Source organism: Nesoenas mayeri (genome assembly GCF_963082525.1).
Source record: "Nesoenas mayeri genome assembly, chromosome: 3".
Classification (NCBI taxonomy): domain Eukaryota; kingdom Metazoa; phylum Chordata; class Aves; order Columbiformes; family Columbidae; genus Nesoenas; species Nesoenas mayeri.
The window spans coordinates 111,436,294-111,448,180 of NC_137544.1; the positions used below are offsets into that span (position 1 = coordinate 111,436,294).

General features: G+C 39.6%; 1 protein-coding gene across 4 annotated transcripts in view; it reads left to right on the plus strand.

The window, feature by feature from the left end:
• EHBP1 (EH domain binding protein 1) overlaps positions 1–11,887 on the plus strand; it is a 225,706-nt gene that overhangs the window by 176,691 nt on the left and 37,128 nt on the right. For all 4 annotated transcript variants that reach the window (XM_080341320.1, XM_080341319.1, XM_080341318.1 and 1 more), the window contains 3 exons: positions 6,410–6,537; positions 9,169–9,307; positions 9,458–9,564. In XM_080341320.1, coding sequence (XP_080197446.1) covers positions 6,410–6,537; positions 9,169–9,307; positions 9,458–9,564 — 374 coding nt within the window. The remainder of the gene's footprint in view (positions 1–6,409; positions 6,538–9,168; positions 9,308–9,457; positions 9,565–11,887) is intronic.

The following is an 11,887-nucleotide window of genomic DNA, read 5'->3' on the forward strand; positions in this document are numbered from 1 at the left end:
TTGTAGACGCTTCTCCCAGTAATGTGATCCAACACCCATCAATGCTTTTACCTCTGTATGAAAACTGTACCTTTTTGGTTTCATCTAGAAATTGATGTAATCTGCTGCAACTCCGTCACATGTGGACAAGCTTCAACCAAGTCAATAGAATATCAGTTTAACCACAAATTAAGCCTAAACTTAAGTTGAATAGTAAGACATATGAGCTATGAAATGCCTGTGGATCTTTTTTCCACCAATATTCTGGCATTTCCATTTGGTTCAAGAAGATTCTTATTTATCTCTCTTCAGTCCAGGCCGTGTGGATAGTGGTCAGTGCTGTTTAGTTGATAACTTAAACCTTTATCTTTAATTCTGTTTGCTTCTTCATGACACAGTGAAGCTTTGCTGTCTTTCTAGCATCCACATTTACATACTTTTCAAGGAAGCATTTCTTTAGTACTCTGCTAAATGTGTGCCCTGGTTCTAGACCAAGTGGTTTAAGTTTTTCACACTAGTAATTTGTTCTTTTCATAAAAGATATCTGTTATCTCTTCATCATGTTGTTCCTTTTATCATTTATAATTGCAAAATCTTGTTGCAACATGCTCCCTAAACACATTTCCCTTTTTAATACATTGAAAGAACATTGGACTGGGAAAAAAAAGCGGCGGGGGGAGGAGGAGGGAACTAGCGTGGTTTAAAATAAGTAATCTGTTGATTTTGAAAGATATTTGAAAATTTCTCAAATTACTTCAAATTAATGTTTTAAATTGATTTTTTAAATGAAGTGTAAATGGTCTGATAATAATATTCAGTCAAAGCCTGCTAACTTTAAATTAAATACTAGGTCAGGTCATGATCTGATACTAGGAACTGGTGTCTTCGACATTCCCGTCTCTTTTGTTACCTAAAATGGTGGTGTCAAAGACAGTGCCTCTGATCTCATCTCACTATATTAAATTAAAGGAAATCAAATAATCTAATATAAGCATTCCCTTAGTATGCAGCAGTCTTAAACCCTGTCATCTTGTTTGGATTGTTTTGACGCATCCATCGTCCTGCTGAATGACTGGTACTTGTGAGCTGACCTTGTGAGCTGACCTCTTTGGATGCTTTGGAAGGTCGCTCCTGCCTCTAGGCTCACAGTGGTTTTGACTTCCCTCTATCACGGTGGTGTCCTTCTTTCTTTCTCTTCGACCTCTTCCAAGTGTCCATGGCCCTCTGCTGCTGTTAGCCCGGTCACGCTTTCAGTGTGTGTTTGGGAGCACCGTGGCCTGGATGCCACTGAATTTCTCTTGACACCATCATGAAGGATTTAAAATCATGTGAGAAGTCTGATTCCTCATTATAAAAGGTAGAGATGCTTTGAGGAAAATTCAAAACTTCAGAATTGCTGCTGTTGCTGCTTTACCATTCTCTGTTTTCCCTTTAGTCTATGTTGTGCCCCATTCCTTTCTCCACGATGATCACAGTGGGCCCCTCTGCTTTGTTCACCTGCCTCTGCACTACCTGAATCAACGCAAGTCCAGGTCACAGAACCATCTGTGTGAATTTAAGTGGGAACAGAAAGTATGTCACAGGGAGTCCTGGGTGCTTCTGCCCACCCAGTTGTAAACCTGAAGCACCATCTGTCAGGTCCCAGGTCTGGTCACAAGATCCTGGTTTGGTTGAGGAGAGATATTCTTCTCCATCCATCTGGCTCAAGCTGGGGCAGTTTGGAAGAATGCTGACTCTTCCAGGGACCATTGAGAGTTAGTGGAGAGGAGCCATTGTGGTCAGCTGAAATGGAAGGTTCCTACTTTACAGACTGCTGCCCCATCATACATGCAACAGATGTTGAATGAGACACTGAAGTGGAAACTTCTTTGCTCCTGTCTGTCGCAGCAAGAGCCTTACCCTGAATTGGCAGAAGTCTGTGAAAGACGTTGATTAGTTACAGAGGAGTTGAGGGAGCAGCTTGTTAGAAAAGAGTAGCAGACAGATAAAAAATGCAGCAGACTCCTAAAATGGGAATTATAGGGACTGTGGAGATAAAAGGTAATGAAAAGAAATAACTGTATGACCTTCCTGTCTATGACATGGGACATGGGCCTGAAGTGCAAACTTCAGGTCTGGGGATGAGGTTTGGTGTATTTCAAAGACAGATGATGAGTGTTCAGCACCAGCCTTGGTCCAAACTTCCCCAAACTTCTGGCATTCAGGATTACAGCATCTTGGTACTCTGTTTAGGATCCTTTTTGTTTATGTGGCATTTAAATGCACCAATATCCTGTAATTATAATTAGTATTTTTTCCTATTATGGAGTGTTTTAAAGTTCCTTTAGTTACTATATTGTCATCTTTCTCCAGACACACTCCAGCCTTCTCTTTTTTGTCATTTTTACATGCATGCATACATATGTAGGAAAAAAAATTGTATAAGTCTGAACAAGTGTAGATAGCATTTGATATGAGAATAAAGTGAGTAAATACAATGCAACTACATGCTTTGAAAGTACTAATCTAGCTTTTATGGACTTTAATTTCATTATATATTTGTATTGAAAATGTGAGTCAGGATTCTTTTTTGGCATCTGCTTCACAATTCAGCACTTGCTATTTGATCTTCCTGAGGTTACTTACTCTTTCTGTGCCATAATTTACCTACACCATCATCATAATTGTAATTATAATAATCGCCTACTTCATGAAACATTATGATGCTCATTTACAAGTGATATTCACAAGCTGCTCTGAGAAACTTGGTAGAAAGATCCCATAAAAATATAAAGTATAATTAGAATTTATTATTTTATTTCAAATGTATGCAGCTTACGAACAATGCTGATTCAGAGTGGTGCAGTAATCTGTGAGTGTGCTCTTGCTACAACTGAGGTCAGCTTTTGCTCAGTGTGATGTTCCAGGTGGTAGTTTTCCTCCTTGTAGCAGACATGGCAGGAGAAGCTAACACCCAGGCAAGGTATGGTGATCACTGGTCTGTGATATATTGTGCAAAGTAAGGAGCAGCAAGTCTCACCAAGCTGGGAACTCAGTGCCCAGAGCTACTGCCTTTCTCAAGAGACTGCAGCTCCCAGGTGCTTCTGCTGGCCAGACCCATCCAAACCTGCCGTATGCCAGCTTCGGCACCCATCCTGCCTTATAGAGAACTGGGAGCCTAGGGGAAATTATTTTGGCTCAAGTTATAAGGAAAAGCATGTGTGCTTTTCAGAGTTAGCCAGAGATTCAGCACAGAGAACAGCCACTGCTGAGGCCAGACTCTACCTTTATTGTAGCATGAGTTTCCAGCAGAGTCCCCTGTGTGTGTATTGAATTGCATCAGTTTAAAGATAAATCTGTGAGTGGACAGAGTAAAATCTCCTTCCAGACTTATTTAATGATTTGCATTTTTATCATAACTCAGCTTGTTCTCTGAAGTATTCATTTTTTTTAGTGATATGGTGCATGTATGTAAGAAAATACTAACCTTAATGCTGTGTATTCCTACAGATGAGGATGAGGATGATGATAATATTGAGATAGATACTAACGAAGAAGTTCCTGAATGCTCTGTTACTGGAGGTGGAGATGAGCTTACTAACCTAGAAAATGACCTTGATTCAATGGGTAATTTAAATAATGACTATTTTGTGTATTTTGCATGACTAACACTCCATCATCATATAAGTATTAATGTGCTGCTTCTCTGTCATAGCTTTGTTCCTTTGTGCCTTTTCAGGTCTTTTAAACGCTAATGCTTGTTCTTTTTTAATATTTTGCATTCGCACCTAGTTGAAATTTAAAATCAGCAACAACATCATTATTTCCAACAATAGCAGATTTAAGTCTTTCATGCTGTTTTGTGGGGAAGGAGACCCCAGGCCATACTGGTAAAGCAGAGCCACCTGAAATCTGCCTGCTTGGATTGTCCTAGCAAAGCAAGGTAGAGAGGCCAGAGGAGTGAGCACAGCGCACTGGTGAATACAGCTGCCACTCTCTGCACTGACATCCTGGTCCATGCGCCCAGTGGAGAGGAGCAAACATGTCTCTGTGTTTCCATGTAGGCTTGTTATCCCTCCAGCTCCTTCCCGAGGGACAGTTCTTGTGTTTATATCTTGTTGTTCCGGTGGGGACATGGAGGTATAAATTTGAATGGAATTAGTCCTATTTACAAAAGTTCAGGTAATAGGTTTTTAATAAATAAAAGCATTGAAGGGAGCAAGTCAGCTCGAGCCCAGAGAAGTGTGGAAAGCACAATTCAGCATCAGGATAAAGGCAGTACGAGAGAGAACTTCTTACAGCGTCCTCTGGCTTGTTTTTGCCCATGCCACTGGACCAAGTTTGTAGCCCATAATATATTAAATCAAAATACTTAATTTAGTTTTTGCTCTTTGTAAATTAAAACAACCACGATGAGTATATATAGCACCTTCTTTCTAGTCTTTTTTTTAATGCTAAAGATTTGAGTCATGTCCTTTGTTTTTGGTTTTGTGGTTTTTTATTCTTCTATTTGAGGATTTCCAAGCACATTAGAAAATATATTTAGTGTTTCCAGCATTTGAATTAAGCTGATTTAGGGCAGAATCATGTCAAATAATTTTCTAATAAATACTGGTTCATTTTAGGAGAAATAGGAAATCAGTAAATGAATATTCCTGTCACACAGCCCCAGTGACTTACCAATATTTATTTCTGTGGGCCTTTTTTCTTGAGAGTTGCCTTCTCAGGGGTATAAACGCACTATCCAATGCTTCATCTCCACCATGGGAAGACATTCTGGAAAACACCTGGGACATCACGTTGCAGTTCAGTCTGCACTGTAGCTAGAGGGACAAATGACTGGGGGAGGGAATGGGCAGTAATACAGAAAGCAGTCTAACGCTGTGATAGAAATCAGTGTACACAGATTTCAGAGGGATTCTGCCAATTCATACCAAGTTCTAATGAAGGCTAAATCTCCTGGGAGCACCAAAACACAAAACTGTAAGGGGCATTTCACATTTAGGTTTACAATGACCATCTTAATTTTTTTGTCCCCTGCTGAATCTTAGTCCCTCCCATCTCTCTCAAGAAGAAAAAACTTTTAAAAGTTTTTTTTTACTGCTGGTTGTTGGTTTTAAAGATGGCATCTGTCTGTATTTCTCAGTACTGCTATCGTACACTGTTGCGAATGTATCTGATAAAATGTCAGCCTCTTATATCACAGTTATTACATGATGTTTGTGTATAAATGCATGCGAATGTGCATGTGCTTGCATGTGAGCCTCAATTAAGGGCACCTTGACTGAGTGTGCCAGAGGAAAGGGAAACTATCCTTCGTCATCGCCCAGCCCAGCCCGCTGCTGCTGCAGGCCCGCCTCATTTGATTGCCAGCATGCCAAAAATACTTTGGTTAACATGAATTGGAGCACTCCAAACCTTGGAAGAATCTGTGTGGCAAAAGTCATGGCTTCACTTCTCACACCAGCTAGAAGTTACCAGCCTGTGGTGAAAAACTCAGGCTGCCTATAGAAAAATGTAGCAGCTTCTGTTTGTTTGACCCAAGGCCCAGAAGTACATGCATAACATACACAGGTGATGCTTCATTCGCTGTATTTCAGGGGTGATTTCTCGCATGGTGCTGCATGTAGAGTATGTCTGGGGGCTTCTGCGTAGCATTACTCTGCCTTCCTACCCAGGGTTAGCTCCATAGACCTGCGCTGTGGTTTGTTATTAACACCTTTCTCCTTATTATGTGTGTATGTGTAGGTAACTGTGTGTGTAGGTGTGTTACAAATTCATATAGTCAACCGTCACGTACAGAATGAGCATTATTGGGAGGTAAAATTCTCGACTCTTGTTTCTTTGGGCTCTGATCCAAGTTGCTAAAACTGATAAAAAAATTTGGGGGCTTCAGCAGATTTTTGAATCTGCCCCTTCAATGCAGTTACCAAGGGTCTCACGGTTTCAATGTATTCTATAAATCATAGTAAAATATTAGTAGCAAGCTGTCTCTTTTGATACTGAAATTTTAATGTTGAGAAGCTGTGCCAGGGATCCTTAGGATGAAGTAGTAGTTCATAAACTAGAGGGGTTATTAGTACTTAGAATCTGTGATAAATTGTTATCTGTCATCTTAAAATAAATGGTTCTTTAAGTGTGTTTTTATACCAAAGTATAGGTATGTACAAGTTGGGAGTAACTTAAAGTAAATATTGTTTGCTTTCTGTTTTTTCATCTGCTGTCTACATATATATATATTTTGAGAGAACTTAGTCATTATCTGTGTACATTACACAAGTCTACACCAGTCCAAATAGCAAAAAAAAACCAAATTCCCTCTAGTTTTTACTTTTTCAGTTTGAAATGATAGCAAAGTGAATGAAATCTACCTCTTACATTGCTGCATTGTTGTAGCAACTCTGCATTTAAATGCATCTCACTCTGTTGTATGTGGTATTTGCATATTTAGCAGAACAAAACAGTAAATTGGTGGATTTGAAGCTGAAGAAGCTCCTAGAAGCTCAGCCACAGGTGGCAAATTCACTCTCCAGTGCTGCTCAGAAAGCTGTAACTGATAGCTCAGAGCAAGACATTAAGGTAAGTTTTGATTAATGCTTTTGTCTCGGTACCTGTATGTTCCGATTTTGGATTTGTACTTTGTGAGGAAGAAAATGATTTCTTATCAAATCCTTAACAGTAAGAAATGCTAAAAATCTTCATGGCAGTGCAGTTGCATAGACTGCAATGCACTGGATGTTTTCCTGTTGCTTAATAAACACAATTTCCTTTTTTTTTTTTTTTTATCTTGATACTTGTTGTTGGCATAGCAGTAAGAGATATAAGTAGCATTGCTCAGGTTGTCACTTAATTCAGAAATACAGTGCAGGCTCCATCCTGCTGCTGGTGCAATCAGCAGCAAGACTCTCTCTGACTTTAACGGGAACGGGATTGGACTCTCAGTGATTTGCTTCGCTTTTCAAGCTTGACCCTCTGTGTTTTCTCCATTAAAATTAAGCTGTGGTACACTTTAAAGGCATACATACTTGGGTGCTTGACAACAAGTGCTTCTGAGAAAAACAGACACGACTATGTGGTCGTTTTGCCTATTCTTAATGTTCACCACTTCAGCATAAAGCGCACACCAATCAATTTTTCATTTCATTTTCTTGATTAGACCCCTTGCGTTCTTACTATTATTTTTTTGTAAATAGTCCCTGTATGTCATTAATATCCCTATGGCTCTGGGGCACTTCCAGTTGGGTATAACTTTTCACCCACCTGCAGTCTGGGGGGAAGGCACTGCTGACTGAAAGGATTTCCTTCCCCAGATACAGAGATGCTTTGAAGTCCCAAAACAATGACTTTCATTGCTTTTCCCTTGCACTGTCGGTTCCTATAAATTGGTGATGAAAGTGTGTGGCAGCAGCAGAGGACTTTCGGTCTCTATCTTTGAACAAAAGGAAGCCTGGATCAAGTCTGATTTTTGCGTTCAATTTAGCTTTCTGCAGTGGATTTAATGCAAAATGAAGCTGGCCCAAGAATAATGCAATGGATTGAAAAGACTAACTGAATTAGTGGGCTTAGAGGAATACATTTGTAAAGTGGCAGAAGTCCCCAGTCATAAAAAGGTTTCTTAAAATGGGATTTACTGGCTAATCACACTAATATTTTAGCATGTTGCCAGACCTAAAAAATTAGTCGTGTTTGTTTATTTTGGTAAAGACTCTGGTTTAGGCTGTCAGATGGTTATTGTGCTAATAACAGGAAACCACCTTTTATTTAACCAGAGTCATAACCACCCGATTAGTGCAGCTGAAAACTCATCCAGAGCATACGAGCAATACTTTTTTTTAAGCTTAGTTTGACAAATGACACATGGGCCGCTTCTTAGGGTAATTTGGTATCACCTAACTTGACGAAAATGGTATTTCTCGTTAGGAAAAGCTTCCGTGAAGGAGTTTGGTTTTGGGTTGTTTTTTTTTTAAGGTACTTCCACAAAAGGCACAACTTAACAGTTTATTTCTGTGTACATCTTTCTAAGGAAGAGCTGGAAAGCGGCATTATAGGGAATATATGGTGTCCATCTGTTCTCATGGAGCTCTCGGCATTGAGGTGGATTTGTTTTTTAATAAAATGCAGTTTACACGTTTCTAAATGAGGCATTCTGTGTTTGTGGAAAAGGATAAACTGTTACCTTCCCTTGGGGATTTTGTATCCCCGGCCTCCTTGAGGCCAGAGAATAGGCCATTGGAGAACTCCCTCATTACCGATTGTCTCAATGCAGAGGAAGGGCAAAGTCTTGGTAGCTTTTGATAACCAGTTTCAGCATTCAGCAGGCTTAGCTATTAGTCATGCATCTTAGCCTTTCCCTATTTACTTTCAAAACACTTAATAAAAATAATAAAAGATTAGGTATAAAATGAAATATTTGTTTGCTACACAGCACCTCGGTATCTGCAGTTTCCACACACTGCGGTGGTTCAGTCTTCTGGGATATTTCGTGTTGATAGAACCATTTGAATTTGTTACCAGTATTAACATAGGAAGCCCTGGAAAAGATAATTGTAGTTTCCTTAGCTGTAAAGGGCTTACTTACAAATCTGGCTTTGGAAAGTTATAGCTGATGAAATGCAGTTCAGTGGGGTAGTATTATAATCCTACCTTTTAGCCTTCATCCAGCATTAGTGGTTTATCTCAATGGGCATAAAATTAGAAACTAGTTCTTCTTGTCATACAAGTCTGTGGGACTACAGAAAATGACAGATTTCTTTACTGGGCAGGGAGAAGGGCTAAAGGCAACACGCTTTTAAAATGATACAGATCGTGTTCAGGGGTAGAGACGCCGCTACTTGGCAGCAGCATGCATGGCGCTTGGCGAATCAAAGTCGCAAAGAAGTGATTTTTCATTTAAAATCGGAATCTCTGGCAGATGCCGGACACAATTAATAGGTCTGGCTGTTAAGTAAGTAGAGAGTCCTGCAGGAGCGTGCCCACATAGCAAAAAGTCAGTCGTTGCCACCACACATTAAGCAAAAAAGAAAAATTAATCACTCTTCTCCTTTTTTTCTGCAGCTGATACTTTCATCCTATATAAACTGCAGCCTGAGCTGTGAAATCCTCTTTGCAAAAGCTGCATCCCGTCCCCTCACTGAAACGTACATTTCGAATTTGTGTCTTCCCATTTGTAAACAAAAGAAACTGTTGTGTGTCTGGGTTTTTTCCTAGCAGAATGGAACAGAGGAACATCGTGCTGAGCGATTACAAAAAGCAGCAGAACGGTTTAGAAATCCTGTTGTGTTCAGCAAGGACTCCACCATCAGAAAAACTCAGCTCCAGTCTTTCAGTCAATACGTGGAGAACAGACCAGGTAGGAGAAAATATAAACCCTGTTTTCCCATCTTATGATTTAATAATATTTAACAATAAATATATGAAAACCTGATAATGTAAGTCCACATTTCAATACATAAATATCAAGCTTTATAATAATTTTACATGTCTTTCTCCTTTTTTCAAGAGATGAAAAGGCAGAGATCAATACAGGAAGATACAAAGAGAGGAAATGAGGAGAAGGCTGCGATAACTGAGACTCAGAGGAAGCCATCAGAAGATGAAGTGCTTAATGTATATTAATTTTTTGTCTGGTTTCATGATTGCTGATAATTCCAAACTGTATGTGGAAATAGTGCCTTTATTTGTTAAAATGAGATGTTAGGTTTTTTTAGATGTCAATCTCCAGTGCATTCAAAGCAGAGTGAGAGGGGTGCACTGTTGAATTAGTCTGCAGTGTGGTGATAATTGTCAGATAAAAAAAAATGAATTTTTCAGAGTTCCACAGCCCCAGCTTCCTTGAGACATTTCCATCAGGGCACTTCCCATAAAGAGATTCCAGTATTGATCTACCGGGAGGATTTTAATTATTACAATAGCAGATACCGCAGAGCTGCAGTTAGAGGGAAGAGTCACATGAGACCTGCTAGAATTTCTCAGCCAACCCATTTTGTTGGCTTGGGTTAATGGGTGTTCAACCTTTCCATTATCCAGATCAGCCGTGAATTACTAGCTGAATGATGTTTGCATTAATATAATATATATGGTAATTTCTTCACTTAATTAACGGGGAGGTTCAGCTCAGTAGGGGTATGGGCTGATCATGTGTAAAATTGATTTGTGAGGGAAATATTTGATAGACCGCAGGGAGAAAGCTGGTTTTGATGGACAGCTGCGGGACAGAGGCAGGCAGAACAAGTTTTAACCTGAATTTTTTTTGTCTGAAAACACAATACAGCCTTTGATGGTGGTCGTTTGTTGCTCTCCACAATTTATCTAAACACTTTTGTCGTTTTTGCTGAAACAATCTAGAGCTGAGTAGTGATTTTTGTACTGCTGTCATATCTCCAACAAAACATCGAACTTTTTATGAGCCAGAGTTATTTTTAGCCCGGTCGTACTTTTGCAGAACTGAAGAGGTCTGGCACAGTAAGTTCACATTATATATGCAGATGATACACATGAACTCTTGGGTTATTTCAGCCTGACACAGCATTTCTTTTCATCTTCTAATAACAATTGTTAACAATTATGCGTGCTGACATTAGAGAAGTTTTCATACTATTTTCAATTAATTATAGTTGATGAAAGGCAATATATTGCACATCACCTCAACTCCCCAGACTGACTTTTTTTTTGTCTTCAGGGACTACTCCCAGGAAGTTTTTTTTTTGTTGTTTTTCTGGCTGTACAACAGGTAGAAAAGAGTTTTCCATTAGAACTGACACTGTTGGCTGTTGTTTAGGAAGAGAGGGACCAAATCAATGGGAGCAAAATGTCCTTAAATTCAGATATGCCAAATTCGAAAGTTCTGTGCTTGTTACTGGTCCTGAGAGCTCAGCCGTGCCATTAGCCTTGACTTTGAACATGGCTTTATTTGAAATAATATGCTGCTGTGATTATTATACCTGTTGCCTGAATATGAAGCTGAATTGATGATTTTAGACACATTTACAGAAAAACTATTTAAAACATTCAGTGAAAGCGTGAGAACCTTACGCAGCACAAGTTAACTTCCAGTAGAGAAATAAGCCTCATAAAAAAAAAAATCCTGTATTTTTTTCTCTTACCAAGGGACAGCATCCTTTGCATCCTATTTGCATCCTTTACAGGAGGAAAAATAAAATGAGGTTACTCAGAAGGAGTAATATTGTTTTTTTTCTTAACTTAGGCAAAAACATGCTTCAGGAATTAATTTCAGCATTGTATACAGCCCATAATAACTTGGTACAGCCAAAAGACTGTGTGAAAGTTGTTGAGCCACGTGAGAATAACCTGGAGGTACTAAATGGTTGTTCTCGGGCTCTTAGCAAGAAAGCCAAACCGCTTTGGAGATATTTGAGATTTGTGTGATCATCTATGGGGCAATGCTGAGATGGGACAGGGTACAAAGAGGGAAACCTGATTTGTTAGCATTTCCACAGCTTTCTTGGGAAGGTTCAATGCGGTTTATCACCTCGGCATCCCGAGGCTGCCTCCTGGCTGGGTGTGAGCTAGTGCAGAGGCGGGACAGCTCGAGTTAGTCCCCATGCACCTGAGCATCTGCCCAGTGCCGTTTGTCACCACTTCTCAAGATAAGAATCACGCTTAGAGTAATTACCGATATTTTTATAGAACACCATGAAGCAGGGCAATTGCCTGCAGTCAGAGAGACCCAAAGAGACATGATAGCCTGGGCCAGTGAGCCTCAGGCTTACAGTTGACCCAGAGGAGCTAAACAAGCCAGGGAGCTTGTTTCAGGTTTAGTTTTGATCTCAAAAAGTTGTCATTAGAGATTCTCATGCTAGGTCTTCTGGACCCTGAAGTTAGCATTTTAAAATTGAATAAAACCTGAACAGAGTAGAAATGGCACGTTAAATAGTGCTTTATTTGGATTACGTTTCCTTTCATTGTGCTT